At 40.6% G+C, this 16,692-nt stretch overlaps 1 protein-coding gene and 1 non-coding gene across 11 annotated transcripts in view; both read right to left on the reverse strand.

The window, feature by feature from the left end:
- The window catches only part of CNOT1 (CCR4-NOT transcription complex subunit 1), a 56,639-nt gene that overhangs the window by 9,200 nt on the left and 30,747 nt on the right, over positions 1 to 16,692 (reverse strand). For 6 of the 10 annotated variants that reach the window (XM_085071671.1, XM_085071672.1, XM_085071673.1 and 3 more), the window contains exons 21-38: positions 15,624 to 15,910; positions 14,691 to 14,769; positions 13,241 to 13,471; positions 11,803 to 11,943; positions 10,946 to 11,125; positions 9,751 to 9,867; positions 9,234 to 9,344; positions 8,560 to 8,637; positions 8,063 to 8,240; positions 7,430 to 7,560; positions 6,775 to 7,071; positions 5,168 to 5,308; positions 4,966 to 5,070; positions 4,310 to 4,429; positions 3,284 to 3,478; positions 1,366 to 1,508; positions 666 to 774; positions 406 to 575 (exon numbers count right to left, since the gene is read on the reverse strand). In XM_085071671.1, coding sequence (XP_084927797.1) covers positions 406 to 575; positions 666 to 774; positions 1,366 to 1,508; positions 3,284 to 3,478; positions 4,310 to 4,429; positions 4,966 to 5,070; positions 5,168 to 5,308; positions 6,775 to 7,071; positions 7,430 to 7,560; positions 8,063 to 8,240; positions 8,560 to 8,637; positions 9,234 to 9,344; positions 9,751 to 9,867; positions 10,946 to 11,125; positions 11,803 to 11,943; positions 13,241 to 13,471; positions 14,691 to 14,769; positions 15,624 to 15,910 — 2,813 coding nt within the window. The remainder of the gene's footprint in view (positions 1 to 405; positions 576 to 665; positions 775 to 1,365; positions 1,509 to 3,283; positions 3,479 to 4,309; positions 4,430 to 4,965; positions 5,071 to 5,167; positions 5,309 to 6,774; positions 7,072 to 7,429; positions 7,561 to 8,062; positions 8,241 to 8,559; positions 8,638 to 9,233; positions 9,345 to 9,750; positions 9,868 to 10,945; positions 11,126 to 11,802; positions 11,944 to 13,240; positions 13,472 to 14,690; positions 14,770 to 15,623; positions 15,911 to 16,692) is intronic. The other 4 variants (XM_085071676.1, XM_085071677.1, XM_085071674.1 and 1 more) reach the window with 1 other exon arrangement.
- On the reverse strand, positions 10,299 to 10,437 carry LOC146432193 (small nucleolar RNA SNORA46). Its single transcript, XR_014854614.1, has one exon. It is a non-coding gene; the product is annotated as a small nucleolar RNA SNORA46 (small nucleolar RNA).

Here is a 16,692-nt window from a genome sequence, read left to right on the forward strand (position 1 = left end):
GATTGCTCTGTAAGCTATAAACAGAAAAGATCATCCAATTTAATTGTTTGTGATTAACGGATTAACATACTGACATCTAGATACGTAAGATTTAAACAGGTAACAATATTGCATAAATTTGAGATAAAGCAGGAATTCAAGTTTCTTGCAGCACCACAGAATTTTGGAGCACTGTGCATAGAAAGATTTTCTTGCTTGAGCATTCAGTTTGACATGATGCTGCAGTTGTCTCTATTTTGACTAAGATGAGCACATTTACATTAGAGTGACAGTTTAAACTAACATAAGACTGCAGCCCTAGAGAAATTTTAAAGCTGTATGACTAAATGATATAAGACACTGCCTGCATGCAAATCATAAATGAGCACAAAACCAGTAACATATTGCACAATACTATAGCCTCACCCTTCTGGGGCGTTTCCTCTGGAATGAGCATTAATTCTCATGAGTGTCTCAATGGTGTGAAATAGATCTGCTTCTGTTACGTGGGCAACACTTCTCTCATCCACCAACAAGATCTTTACCAACTGCATGGCAAATGCCACGGCCATGTAGTTCAAGCCATTCTCCATGGACTGTCAACACAAAAAAGATGAAGTTCAACCACAGATCTTACAGTGGACTGAGTGCATAACTCCTCCTTCAAAAGAGCAGATTCCCTTTACCTGAGCCAAGTGAAGGTCATACTGCTGCATGTTAACAAGGTGATTGCGGATTAGCAGCTCCACAGCTTCCACATTGTATTTGTACTCGTCTCTGCATTCGATCAGGCACCTGAAGAATTGGATTTCTTTTAAAAAGTGTACTTCAACAACAGAGTTTAAGTGAAGCAACTCAAATATAGTACTTCAGAAACTGTGCCATTCACTGTGATTCATTATCCAGCTTCAAAAGAAGCCTCTTCTAGGGCATTCTCAAAGGTAATGTTTAAGTTCAGAACCATCAGACTCAAACATCTGTTGCTCTGCACAACTGGTCACAAGAACACTCCAGTTTATTCAGCATAAGAAGCCTCTCTTCCAAGGATGAAGTGGCAGATCTGCCTAGCTGAAACTTCTGCTACAGGCATATGCCATGTCACATTGTTTGTGACAGTATACAGAGATTCTCTGCAAAATGAAGGGGAAAAAAAAAAAGCCCAAACCATGCTCTAATGCTTAATTCTATGAAAGATTCCTATCATGTCCTCAAATTAACCAGCATTATCAGAAGATCTAGTTAATTCTGACAAAAACAGCTAGTTATTTATTTTTGGTCCAAATTGCAGAAATGCGAAATATTAACAGGCAGGGAATTCAGAGTAACACAGGAACTCCCAGAAGATGATGAAAGCTACATGAATATTTTTGTTGTCTTTTAACTGACCTAGTGATTTGTTTGTTACACCACGGAGATCCGTAGGCACGGCCGTCCTGCAGAGCCTTCAGCACCAGCAGGTGACACTCACGGTAGCGGAGCAGGAGGTCAGCGTCAGCCCCACTGGTGGCATCCAGCAAGCCCTCTACAGCCTAGAATACATGCAACCTGTTAGCAGAGGAAAAAACAAGTCCTCTTCCAAATCTTCTGCACATTACATCAGCAAGAGCTATCACCAGAAGACTCAACAAATATGAAAAAAATAGAATTAGTAATTGTGCTGACCTCTTGATAAGACTGTGTGAGATTTTACCAGCTACTATGCCATCTATACATTCACCATATACAGCTATGCTACCACAAACAAACCTACAGGTCTCTCTGTGCCCCACTAGCTTTTTGTGTGCACCAAATAGCTTGACAGACCATGTTAGTTCATGCTGCAGCTTCCCTAAGTCAATGCCTCCTCAAGCAATTCTGCATATGGCTCATGGAAAACTACATGAGAAAATATTTACTCACGTATATACTCATGAACCTGCCAGAGGTGAGTGAGCAGCTTCCTTAGAGAAAGAGCTGTAGCACTCAGAGATGTCATTATGTTAGTGTACAGCAAATGGTTGATGAGTTTCCCAGGGGCAACACAATTTATTTGGTCAAGTCCTAGTCAGGACTGGATCCCTTAATAGGTATAAGCACCAGCAGACAAGAATGAAAAAAATCTCCCTCCAGCTTTCAGTTACTTTTGTTTTGGCACTGTTCTTGGATCCTCATGCAGACAGCTCAGTGTCCTTACACTATTCTCAAGTGGATTTTTCTCCATGTCTGTCACTTGCTCTGCACTACTACACAGGCAATGATGCCAGTTCAGCACACGGAGCTCACGGCAACACTTCCCACTGGTACAGCCTACAAATTCTGGCTGGGATGGAGTTAATTTGCTTCATAGCAGCCCATATGGTGCTATGCTTTGGATTTGTGCTGAAACAGTGTTGACAACACACCACAGTTTTGTCAATTGCTGAGCAGCATTAGCACAGGATAAAGGCTTTTTCTTTCCCACTCTGCCTCTCCCACTAGTGGGTAGGCTGGGGATGGACAAGAGGCTGGGAAGCAACACAGCCAGGACAGCTGACCCAAACTGAATAAAGGGATGTTCTATACCATATGACATCATCCTCAGCAATAAAAGCTCAGAGAAAGGAGGATGAAAAAGGGCATTCATAGTTCGGATGTTTGCCTTTCCAAGCAAATGTTACATGTGCTGAATCCCTGCTTTCTGAGGAGTAGCTAGACATCTGCCTGCTGATGGGAAGTAGAGATTTGTGTTTCACTTGTGCACACAGCCTTTACTTTCCCTATTAAACTATCATAATCTGAACAAACATGTCATCTTGTCTTCGCTGCATTTTCTCCCTGTCCTGCAGAAAAGCAGAAAGAGGAAGCAGCTGGATGGATGCTTGGCAGCTGGCCAGGGTCAACTCATCATGCATAGTCATTTATCAGTTATTGCAAAACCGAATTCCCAAAATGGTACTAGAAATCCAGTACCATGCTCAATCCTATCTATCTACAAGGGCAGTTCAAACACCTTTTTAACCTCAAAATTATCCTGAAATCAGACTGCTCTGGACTGCAACAGCTCTCTACTTGCCACATCTGAATAAAACTGTAAGTCCCAGGATTCCATAGATCTGCTTCTTCCCACAGCAGTCTGGGCACCGTGTGTACAATACCCCAGGTGAACACAATAGCTCCCTCCCAGTCTTATTTATTGGATTTCCAAAGACAGTAGTGTTCAGTAGTGTTCACCAAGCAAGTTCCACAGGATGCATGAAGAAACAAGGTCACCAACAAGACAATATATGAGCCATGTGAGTAATAAACTCCAGGCAAGCTGTTACAGAGACAAGTTGTCAACATTCACCTTCTGCAGTAGTCCAAGTGCAGCAATAGCATCCCTGGAGTTCCGAGCCACTACCACTGCCTCCAAGAGGCTACGTAATGCTTGAACTTGAGGATTCATGGCCAGGGTGTGTGGAATGGACTGCAGGTGCTGCTCCAGTTCTGTCATACATTTGTCATAGATTTGTGCTACATCATCCGTAGCCCAAGCTTGCTGCTTAAGAGAAAGGGGGAATCAGTGATTTTTGCAGGGATTGCATTTGTGACACTCAAATACTGACTGGTTCTTCTGCTTCACAAATTCTAGCATCCAGAATTTAGACCTCTACAGTACTGTGGTTGTTATGCTGCCATTTTAAGTACACACATATGAGCAAATTAAGCTGTGAAAATAACCAGCAAACAATTCTGTCAGTCAGAATCACAGAATGGGTTGAGTTGGAAAGACTATCTTGTTTCAACCCCCCTGCCATGGGCAGGGACATCTTCCACTAGAGCAGGTTGCTCAAAGCCCCACCCAACCTGGCCTTGCACACTTTCCAGGGATGGGGCACCCACAGCTTCTCCAGATAGCCTGTTCCAGTGCCTCACCACCTTCACAGGGAAGAAGTTCCTCCTAATACCTAATCCAAACCTGCCCTCTTTCAGTTTGAAGCCTTTCCCCCTTTTTCTGTCAGTAAGGCCTTATGTATGCATACAGAAACTTGTTAATTATCTTAAAATTATCTTAAAATTCACAGTTGCCATCCATGACCTCCCTGCAAAAGTAACCTGAGATTTCAATAAAATGTTTCGCTGCCACTAAAACTACATGTAGTAATCATAAGCTGCAGATCTTGTCCCAGTTTGGGTTACAAACCCCTAAGACTGGATGGAAGTTTTATATTGCCATTACTTTGTCATTAGAACTAATGCATTTTTCCAACCACTATCCCCAACCAATACAAATGCATGACTCTTATGAGTCCTTTTAACAAAAGCACAAGTTCTGCAACAGTCTCCAAAAGGGCTACAGTACTCTCAAGACAATTAATTCAGAAACCTCTACCTTCATAGGCTGAGCCAAGAATCCTGTAGGCTGAGTTAAGTCATTGGTAGGCAAGAAGCCAGGGACATTGCGTGCAAACTCTTCATAAACAGCCAGCTGTTTTGGGTCCACACCTCCAACCTTTGCAAAGAAAAGAACAGGAATTAACCTCACTGATAAGCACCGAGGCAGTAAAAAATGAGGGCAGTTTGTGTAACGGAGTGGCCTAGACATCAAGTAGGATTCAGCTGCTCTGCACTGAGGTCCTATCTCTCCTGCCACACCTCCTAAGAGGGGTACTTTGCTCTAAAAATGAAACTTGCATTGCCAGAAACAGAAATAACTGAATACTGAGAAATGCACTGCTGAAACCACATGGTATGTCTTTTAAATGAGGAAAATATAAAGGACACAAAAGAAAAGAAAATATAAAGACAACAAAACAGACTAGCCATCTTTCAGTGAGAGGAACTGCACAGAAAAAGGACTCAAGGAATTGAGAAAATTATATAAACATTCATTTTGGAATAATGTGTTTATGTGTTTCCATACTAATCAAAATAACAGCAGCTGCACAGTTAGGCAAGACTAACAATATACAATTACTCAGCTGATGCTGTGCCATCCACTTTTCCTTATCAAGAGGGAGAGAAGAGTAGCATCAGAACAGAATTCACCTTCAACCTGATCTGTTCTGGCATCCGCTCAGCCTGGTACGTTAACACCACAGGATCGCAGTACCGACGCCCCTCTTGTCTAGCATGCTTTCTGAGCTCAAATTCCTGGGAAAAACACAAACATCACGCTGCATTTTAGACACCCATCTCCATGTGTATGAGCACATGTAATACTTTTAGAAGACAGCAGTTCGATACTTACAGTTGCGAGCCTCTTGTCCATCTCAGGGCCTGCCTTTTCCACAGCTGTCTTCTGGATAAAGCAGCAGGCAAGCTCACAGTTATCCTGTGCTAACTGGGCAGCTGCCTGCTCCATCATGTCCCTCTGCTGTGGGGAAGCTGCCTATTGAAAATCACAATAATCAGTGAAGGATGTAAATTTTCCGTCTACTACTAGCCTTAAAACCTGCACCACTGCCTATACAGAACACCAGCAATAAAAAGGAATGCTCTTAGGATCACACTCCCTTCCCATAGAATATACAATATTAAATTTAATTTTGCATAGCTTTGAATAAAACATGTAGGCAAGACGACAGTAAAGACTTTCAACAAGGAACAAAACAGCAGGAGTTCTCCATCTTCTCCACCTACCCATCTCCAGGGCACAGAAATAAAGCCCTGCTTTAGACAGACACACACAGCGATGCTAATCCAGTGTGTGTCTGTCTAAGTTCACAGTGGAAATTTTCCTGATTCCTATGCTGTAATTGGAAGATATAAAGGCACAGCACTAACAGTGCAAAACAGCAGTCTTAAGCCTTTTTCCAGTGGGTTCCCTTTCTGATAGGGAATCAGATTTTCTTCCCTCCTTCTTTCAGATTCTGCTTTATGAGAACCCTGAACAGGTTCAGGTTTCCAGGGTGCAAAGCAGCAACTCCCACTAGAAATAGAACACATCTATAAAGGCAGCCTGTCCCATCAACTTGGACTTCCTTGTCTTTCAGTAATTCTTGAGAATTATACTCCTGTTGAACCACTTCATAACAATAAGGCAGATAAAAGCTTTTAGATGTCTAAAACAGCACTTTTTCTGCAACACAATGTTTTCTACAGTTATCCCATAAAAAACTTCCTTGGATTAAAACTGGCTTTGTATCAATGTCATATGTCATCAGGGATAGAAAAACTGGCTAATTTCTAACTGCTGAAAGTACAGCTGAGTCTTGGTCTTTCCAAGATCCTTATGCTCTTGTGCCTGTTGCTGACACTGGCAAGAATTCTGGGTAGTAGCTGCTGTTGTGGCCAGCAACTCACAAGCTGCTCCACTCAGTTCAGCTCGAGCATTCTTCATTAAGAGACCTGAAAACAGCCTCCAGAAAACCCAATGAATTCACAAGCTCTGCAGAACAGTGTAAACTACCTATCTGCTAACAGCACAAGTAAATAAAATCTGCCTGAAGCATGCATGCTGAAACAATCCAAGATAGCACCTCATTCAATTCAGTCCTTCCCACTTTAGATTTTCTGCCTCAAACCCTGAAGAAAGTTAAGCATGCCAAGGCTTCCACAATGTAAATAAACTGGAGAGAACACCAGGGCCAAATAAAAAGATAGTCAGGAAGTTTGTGTGGTATGTAGTAAGATCCACCATCCCAGTTTAAAAGTGTTTGGCATGACTTGTAATTTCAAAACACTTTTTTCACTCTAATTCCACATGAGTCATGAAACTTTTATCTAATGAATTCATCCCCATGCTAGTTAAGCCACGTAATTAACAAGTCCCCATTGTGGAGAACCGATTTGCTAATGCTGGATGCCTACAGTCCTGTAAGTAGGGTATTAAACCTCAGATGATGAAGCTCTTACCCTCAGCGCAGTTGCAAAGCTATTTTTCAAGTTGGTGGCGATGCTCATCAGCAAAGGCTCCCTGCAGGTGATCATGGCCATCCCAGCAGTCAGGTTCCGCATCATGTGGTGAGCAGCCACGCGCATCCGTGACTCCTCCGAATCCAGCGCGAAGTCCTTCCTGACTATCTGCTCACAGGTGGTCATGGCAATCTTGATGGATCTATCAACCACCGGATGGACAAGGTCTTGCACCGCACGCTCGATCGCCTGCCGCACACACTGCTTCAGCTGGGGGTGGGCTTGGAAGAGCGGAATCTGCAGGGGGATTAGGAAAGTTGAGATAAAGTACACTGGAATCCCACCTACCCTAGGCACTTGCATTTTCTGAACAACTGGTAAGGGTGCTGTCACAGCTTGTGCAGTACTCCCATGTTACAAATGCAGCTATTACAATATTTGATAAATCTGAAACTGGCACAAATTATTATTTTTTCTAACCAAGCTGCAGTGGAGCACCAGCTAAGAATGACTGAAGAGCTGAGCTGCTGACTGGACAAAAGGAGCTCAAAAGCTCCTTTTAGACTTAAGTCCTGATAGCTCCCACCAGCTGAGATCTGTGCAAGCCCTGGCTATAAAAATGCTTTTAGCAAACTAAATCAGCTCTCAAACTTACCGTTGGATTTAAGGTAATATGTGGAGCCAACCCTCCTAAAGAATAGACGTTGATGTCATGATAACTGTACTGGGGCTGTGGAGGAACCGTGGCTGTACAAGTGGTGCTGGTAGCTGGAGTTGTAGAAGCAGCTGAGGAACACAAATAGGTTTGTATTGAGCCACTAGTGAAAATCAACTGCTTATTATAACACAAGTATATATTCTTATAGCTCTTAGACCAGGAAATGACCTAGAAACAAAAGCTTTGCAGTTTGATCATGAAAACTCCTGAACTTACCAAGCAAGTTTCATTCTCCATTTGTCCAATGATTAGTTTCAAAGTATCTTCAATACATTTTAAGAGAGCTGTTTGTTACAACAGTTTAGCACCTGGTGCATTGTTAATAGGAGGGAGTCTAAGGAGTAGCTACACACACATAATACAGAATTAGGTCCTCATGATGGCTTCCATTCCCTTTCCATCTTCAAACTCTGCACACCTACTTTTATTACAAAACTATCCAAGTGCTCCCAAGTACTCAGGAATGTTACAATACCATATATGTAGCTTCATATTTCATTTTGTATTAGCAATACCTCTCTTATTTGAACTTGAACAGTGAGGTTCTGGATTCTTATGTGATGTACTTACTAGTTGTTGTGATGGGTGGTAGCTCTTCTGGCTGCTTCACATCCTTCTTTGGAGCAGACAGCTGCTCATCCAGATTTTTCAGACGATCCTTATCTTTCAGGAGACTTCCAGGTTTCAGCTCATTGATGTCTAATGCAAGATTCTTGCAGAGCACTTCAATCTCAAACTTCAGATTTAACTGCAAAACAATTCTTGGTTAGGTCACATCACAAGGAAAATACCCAAAACATCTATTGGGCCACTTGACTTCCAAGCTCCCCATTCTAACCCCACCCTTTTCAGAGACTAACAGTGACTCAGGACTAGACAACTATCTTGCATGCTGACCTTATGGAGAAGAGTTTCATCCAAGTTCTACCAAATTAAACAATGCCCAAGCAATCTCCCCATGCTAAAGCAGTGAGAAGGACTGCTTAGCCCTTCACAACATCCTTCTTGACTAATATGTCAATAAAACCTTACACTCAGCAGGTACAGAAAAAAACCCGTAAATTTACTTTTAGATCATGTTCTTGATGTAGCTCAGCTAAAACATTCATGATGGCCATTGTCCATGGGTTTGGAGGCCTGAAGACCTACAAGAGAAAAAAGAGAGCAGTATTACATAATCTTCTTCAATCATCTGTATAATTTATGACTGGAAATGTCTGAAACACAAGCAGCTATGTGTGCATACAGCTGTGGAAACCTTTGTACAGCTGTGATTAGAGGTGAATTCAGTATTTTAGTAATAATTATTCCAGTAATTCAGTATAACTGAAAATACATTAGGAACCTAAGTGAAAAACTTGAAATACAATGACCTGACTTCTTGAGAGGTCAGTTCTATGTCAAGCAGAACTGACAAGCTGATCAGGATCAAAGTGGGTGGGAGAAATGGAAAAAAAAAATCTAAAAATAAATATATCCTAGAACCTCTTCAATGGCATGCTTCCATTTCTCAATAGTGTTCTGTTCAGGGATACCACAGTACATTTCTGCTAACACCACTTATTTATGCTGCAAAAATGCATGGCCATGTACTTTTCCCTTAAAACAGAACTTCTTCACTTTTTTACATCCCTTTGCTTTCTCTCCATGGAATTCAGTTTTCACTTCGTGACAAAAGCTAATTACTTCCTGCAATATTTTGTCACTTGAGCAATAACTCTGTCAGCACAAAGACACTTACCACACTCCTGACACTGGATTCTAAGACTTTGGCAACAAATGGCACTACATAAAGCAACTCCTGCTGTCCCTTAACGTATGCTTCCAGAAGTAGCGACTTCACATCCAAATCCTGAAAAATACCATCAACAATTGAAGTGGGAGTGGGTGGAGAAAACAGCAAAAACACTGCACTATTCCACTTACACACTGCTTCCTTTTCAGATACAGGCAAGGTTGAGTGAAGACAGCCCTTGAATTTTACAGACTGCTAAGCAGCAGTTACTTTTTAAACAAAGATTTACACATTTATATTTTTACATGGATTTACAAGCTTTTGCCAAAATAAATTCAGCTAATAACCTTTCTGATTTTAAAAAAAAATTTACAAGTCTTAAATAACCAACTGTAGAGTCATACTTTGTACTTGGCACATGAAAGAGGCACCAGAAAGGTGATAAGGTTTCCCAAATGGCCTATGTTACTGCATAACACCACACCAATTCATGCCAAGGCAGTCTGTAAAGACAGAAGCTCACCGTGTGCAAGATGGGCTTATTTTTAGCCATCGTAATCATTCCCAGCCAGTGACCAAGGTTCTTTAACAAGGAACGGTCTGAGAAGTTGGCTGCAGCTTTATCTGATGTCAATAGCACCTAACAAAGAAAAAAAAAGCATCTCAATCAACAAGTGGAAGATAATCAGACTCCAAACCAAATCAAACAGCTGATCTGACTGAAAGCAAAGTTTTAGAACATTAAGTTCTGAGCTTCAGTCACATTACAGAGATACTTGAATAGCCTTCACTTCAATGCAGCACCCTGTAAATCTGCACTATAATGACTGCAAAATTCCTTTCTTTAAAAGGATCAAAAAAAGAGGATTATGATTTCCCAGACCTTACCATTTACTCTGTTAGACTGTTACAACTACTCCCACAGCCAAGTGTAACTCGTGCTTCTCTTAATGCCTCATCACAGACCTAAAGACTACAGTTTAACCTTCCAGGGAAACCATTTCATGGTCATGTCAAAACATGAATCATGTCATCATGTCATAAATCATAAAACAGGCGTTCTGCTGTTAGTTCTGTTCCTTGACTTCCGAGGAGCATCAGCTGAACAGAGCAAAATCAGCTGTGCTCTCAAGAGCCAGGAGATGCTTTTGCACTATAGCGTAACCCACGGTGGTCAGGAAATTCCACCAACAGGTTTAAAAATAGTGCTTTCTTTACAAATTTGTTTCATCTGTTCATCATTTATGGGCTACTGCTTCCTCCTACTCACCTCCACGTTATCTTAGCCCTCTAATAAATTTTGGCTTTTACACCCCCATTTCCTAAACACGCCCTTTCTCCCCTATTCATCTTTGACCAAAAGAGCAGAGTTTTCTTATCTTTGCACTTTCCTCCACACAAAACAACTAGACCATAAGCAATTTTCCCCATGGTTATAATCTGCAAACCTCACACAAATTTGAAGTCCACCTACATAAATTAATTCAAATCCAAATTTGCCTCCTCTTATACAACTGAAGTCTTTTGTACGTTCCTAACTGAAAAGAATCCTAGTATTCATAAAGATGACCTGCAAGTCTAGTGTAAGCCAGAAAGCAGCTTTTCAAATCATATTCTGTATCTGAGGATCAGCAATATACAAGCAAACAGCATGAGGACAACAGCACACTCTTAAATCTTTAACTCTGCCTAAGTATTAGAAAACTTGCAGTACTTACCTTGATATTTCTGTAGGTTTCATTCAGAACCATTTTATTAAACTCTGGATTCTTAAGTGTGTCAAGGAAGTTTGAATATAAGCTGTGAAAGTTAGGCTCAATACTGACTCTTTTCATCACAAGATACTGTGATACCCAAGGCATGAACTCTTCCTTCACAGTTTCCTTCAATTCTTCCACCTGTGGGCAAACCAAAGAGAAAGCACACCACAGAACAGATTAGAAGACAATCAACACCTTCAGGGGTCAGCTCTGACCAACACAAAGTTCGTGGCCAGTCAATTGCTTCTAACACTAAGGTTGTCTTTCTACAAAAAAAGATAAATATTTGAAATCAGTGTCTCATTACCCAAAGATCTGGTCATCCAGTAAGGATTCAATCATGAAATCAGCAAGGCACAACAATTCACCCCTCCTTCACTTCCCAGCTTTTTACCAGGCAACTGGAAATAAATGTCACCTTACAAGTTCAAGCCATCCATCCATGAGACAATAGCATAGGTGGCAGCAGGACTGTACATCAACTAGTTCAGAAAAATTCCCTGAATTTCTGCTTGAAATACCAGAGCTTAACCTTCCAACATTTAATGGTACCCAGTCCGCTTATGACATTAATGTTTATTCAAGATTAAGAACAGGTATCTTTTACCCATCTCTCCTCTCCCTGGAAAATTTTATCTCCTAAGATGTTAAAGCAGAAAAGTGCTGGAAACTATGATTTCTTTATAGTCTGCTCCCTCCTGAAGCTTTTCAAGTTAGAATTTTGTAGAAGTATTATCAGCCCACACTTAAAAATTAATATTAAAAAAAAATTAAGAGTATAAAGATTATTTTTACTAGCACTCTTTCATACTTGCCTTCTGTGTCATATTTGACTGAGACAGATTATTGAAGATGAAAGCAATTTTTTCCTGGACATTCTCTGGAGGTTCCACAATCCTCTCTGTTTGATCTGTTGCTACTAACAGCGTATCAATGTTGGTAGTATTAATGGAAGGCTGGAGGGAGAACAAGAAGTTAGGAATAAGCAATACCTAAAGGTGACATCAAAAGAAACTTTTGCTCTGTTCTATCAAGCGAAAATAGAATTGTGCTTTATCAGGGGACATCTACTGTCTCACATTCATTTTCAGCAGTGCTCTAAAAGAGCAAAGTGATTTTTTTAATCTAAAAATGATGATCAATACTCAGCAGAAGAATGCTGCTGCACAAAAAGCCTCTACATTCAAATATAACAGGTGCCACTGCAATGGCACCCTTTAGTCCTTTAAGCCTGTGTACAATTATAGCTTAGAGAAAAATCACAGCACAACAATGAGCAGCATTTAACACAGCAGGGAGTCTGCAGGAGCACTTCAGAGCTGATCTGGGACTGAGAAATCCCAGAGGCTCATTCTGAGACAGCATGCAACTGAAGTCAACAAAATGTGATTTTTGGTTCCTCCAGCTGCAGGTCTGGACCCCAGGGCTTTACCGCCTGGTACATTGCAATTAAGGGAAAAGGAGATGCAGTTTTAAGTATCAAGCTTGACTGCAGTTTAAAATGGGAAAACAAACACCTCAAAGTAACAAGTCTCTATGTGATGTAATCAAGTGTGAAAGACATTAATAGCTACACTAAGAACTGTCCCCCCCAGTTTTTCACAACGCTTCCATCTGCATTTGGCTTCTGCCTTCTTTACAGAGAGCTATTCAAAGAGTCCCAAGCAGAAAGAAAGGCTTGACTTCACAGCACAGCAGCTATCATAAAGGAACAGCACTGGCCATCCTCGGCATACACATGAGACCAAGTGTGCCCCAAAACCTTCTGTGCAATAGCCACTAGTATCAATCTGCCAACCCTGTAATAACTCTGAAAAGTAGCTCAGAGTTGTTTACGCAAGTGACTAAAGACGTGAAAAACCTAACACAGTTAGAACTGTGAGGTCAGATATGTACACTAAGTGTTCGTAAGTCCCAAGCAGAATAGCAGCTGCCAACTATTTTAAGAGTCCTACTGCAAGTCATTAACAGAAACGATGGTTCTGTAATTGTTTTCATAATTAAAGCCTCAAGAACACTTTTCAGCTTGACCCCAAAGTAACTGGGTAGTTTAATGATCAAAATGCCTTCTCTCTGCAAAAATATTGGTCATATTTTAAAACAAGCTTTTGTGCTTTAAATCTAAAATACAGATCACAGTTTGAAAATTTGTAGTACACAAATTAAAACAGATTCTGTCTATATGTACTCAGACCACAGCAGCAACTGAACACCTCTGCCTCTCTGGGAAGGGCACAATGACACAATGCTCACCGGCACGTCTTTCTTGAAGCTGACTCCAGTTGGTCGGGTGATTGTAATGGTTTTTGCAACGGTGGTGGTGGTTGAGGTGGTCACTATAGTGCTGACTTGGCCAGCAAGAGGAGCTTTTGCTGGAACCTGGGCCTGGGCCTGAGCCTGGGCAAGTGCAATGCTTCCAGGGGTGGTGATTGAACCCTGCATCTTCACAGGAGGATCTCTGGATTGCTGTCCATATTCTATGTACTAAAACAGGGTGAACAAGCACATATAAAAGTTCACATGCAGCAACAGATCTACAGGCTGATTTTTAGCATGAGCACTATAAATGTTTGCCAAAATCATTAAAATATTTGATACCCATGCCATAAGGGAATTTGCAAATACAACTGTATACCCTGAAAAAAACACATCTTGTTGCTACTGACTTTCTTACTGGAGAGGAGCCTCAAGCTCTACCTCTGGCCTCAAAAAGTTCCCACAAAATCTAACATGCTTAAAATTTTACAGACCACTACCTAAAAAACCCCATCCTGGCCTGGAACAGCAGAACAAAAGAGGAGAGAGAGCCTAAGAGCAATGTGTGAATATCAAGAAGCGGGCGATGAAGCAGGTAAGAAGTCTTCTGCAAGGACTCTGACAGCTACATAGAATAGTCTGAAGCTCACCATTAATAAGCAAAACCACAGGTCTGAAATAGTCAGCTTTAAGATACAGCATCTTCTGAATAGTACAAATAGTAGGAAATGAGTTTCTTCCCCAGTGCTATGGATTTCCCCAGAAACTGGAAACATCAGACTGTCATTTAAGGGATACAGTCTGAAAGCTGTTAGTGAAACGAAGACTGCTATTGGACTTCATAGCTTTGGGTATGAGCCGAACATTTTTCCTTATTTAGCTCATGCTTTTAAGCTCTGCCACTGGGATTAGTCTTTCTATATTTCTACCAATAAAAGCACCTTCAAGGCAGACACCATATGATGAACACTGCTTTGGACAACAAGGTATTCCCATGGCTCTCATCAGACCTTCAGGAAGAAATTGTTCCTGGATTATTTTAGCAGGTCTAAGTATGAAACTATATAAACCCAACTGAAAGCCCTCTATTATAGAGAAAAACTCCAAATCTTTGAGACTGGAATACGAATCCACCGAGGCACTTTAAAACTTTCATGCATAGACATGTGCACTGGTTGATCATGCAGTTATATTCAGGTAGCTGTTTCAACACAAGCAACCCAAACAGATTTATAGAAACAGGAAAGGCACCAGATAGGCAACTTCACCTGCCTACCCTGCCCCAGAGCAAAACCTTTAAGAAAATGCATTTGATTCTCTGGATATACACGGTCTAAAATGATGACACTTTTCCAAAGTGAGACTGCTTTTCCAAAGGAAATCAGAAATTTGCTCTAAAGAATTTAACATCATAGAAAGTTAATGTTGCTAATACAGACATACTCACCTCCTGTAAATGATGTGGGAACTGTATAAAGTGACTAATAGAAGCCAAGTGCTGACAATACTGGGGATAGTCCTTCAATCTGTCAGACAAAACATGCATTAGTCAGATGCGTAAGCCCAGATCAGAAACAGTATTACAGAGAAACAAGCATCAAAGAGGTATGTCATGCCCATACTGCATCACAGAATTACTTCTGGACTCCTTAAAGCAGCTGTGCTATAAATAAAGCCTTTTCCCCAAAACATTTTTTGTAGCAAAATCTATTTGAAATGAATTAATTTAACATTAAAGCACAAGATTTATTCACAGCAACTCATCCTACACCTCTATACTTCTGACCTAGTACACAATCACATTTCTATTCAGTGTTTGCAACAAGATTACTGGGAAAGTACTTTGTAGTCTGGCTCAGTGCATTTTAAACAGCAAACCAGACCACACCTCACATCCAGAATTTCCTCTATCTGCAATTAATTACAAGTTTTGAGAAATAACTTTTTTTGCGATTATTTAGCCATACTTGAGATTTCTGTGTAAAAGCAAAGCTCTAGAGCTTAGCTCCTAGTTGGTCCTTCAGTAACGAACAGTGCAAATAGCACTCCACCGGAAAGAACCTGTGAAGAGTAATCACTTCACCCCATTTCTAACAAGCTGTTACTTCATCTAACTCAATACTTCACTGATTTTTATAAGGAATCTAAGTAGTTTCAGCATCTCAGTTTGTCCCACATTTATACAGGTACCACACTGAACATTTTACTTTAGAAAGGTTACACTTTACCCAACACATCCACACATTTTGTTTCATTTCGGCGTGTCTTTGAGGACACCCCAAAGTTAAGATGTGCAACCTTGTACTGCATGATTAGAACAGCTTCAAGGTTCACAAGACAATACAGGCACTATTAGAAGTGTACCCAAACCCACACTCACCTATTTTTAAATCTATCTAGTGCAGCAATACCAAAATAGTACATTTTGGATGCAAAAGGCTTTCGTAAGGCTTCAAGAACATAACGCAGGGCAAGGCCCAATGCCATATAAGTAACCAGTCCTTTCTCTATTATGCCCCCGAAGAGACAAGCTGTTATGTGCAGCTCTTTATCTGGGTACTGGGGAAAGAAGCGATATTCCTCAAACAAGTTCCTCAGCATACAGTTAAACACTTCTCGTTCCCGTTTAATGTTGGAGTCCTTAAACCTCTGCAGCATTTCCAGGACCTGTGAAGAAATTGGAAATTGTTATTAACAGATTTGCTTTATTTCAGCCCTTTTCCAACTTCAGGTTTCATGAGTGTTTGCAATTACTAAGGTACATTGTGCTACTACAAGTTGAACTGCAAAGTATCTGCTTCATTTTAGCCAGCAGACCAACACTACATCACTACAGCAAGCTTCCTCTTCAGTTCTCTTTTAAGTGACTGTCTTCACACAAAACTTTTTTTTATGACCGCCTACTCCATTACTTTCAAATTAGAAAAATGAAAATTAATGTTGTGTCTTCCATAATTTATAACCACACAAATATATTGAAGTGAATTTGAAGTACTTCAAAGAGTAAGTACATCAGACCAGTAATTACTCTCATAGAGACTAGCCAAAATAATTATCAAAAGCTCAGAAGGTAGAACTTGGGACACTTTTATATATCTGGATCTTGCAGTCATTTTTATATAATTTAAAAACAAATATATTAAAGATAATTTATACAGACTATTTAAAGACACTCTTTAGCATTTATTTTCAACACAAAAGCTTCCACATCACACTGAATCCTTCCCACTTATCAGCATTTTAGGAGTGTTAATTAGACATCTGAAGTCTTCAGTCCACAACTGCAAGTTTACTGTGAAAACTTCAACCAAGCAAAAAAGCAATACTGAAAGCATCTACCTCAAGTCCTTTATTATTTCCCACTAAAACTAATACATGAAGGAATAATTACAAACAACTTTATTGCAAGTCTCTGGACAGGAGCTGTAACTGCTACAGAAGGGAACTCA

The sequence above is a fragment of the Lichenostomus cassidix genome, chromosome 11 (assembly GCF_008360975.1).
Source record: "Lichenostomus cassidix isolate B80296 chromosome 11, HeHo_3.0, whole genome shotgun sequence".
NCBI classification, from domain to species: Eukaryota; Metazoa; Chordata; class Aves; order Passeriformes; family Meliphagidae; genus Lichenostomus; species Lichenostomus cassidix.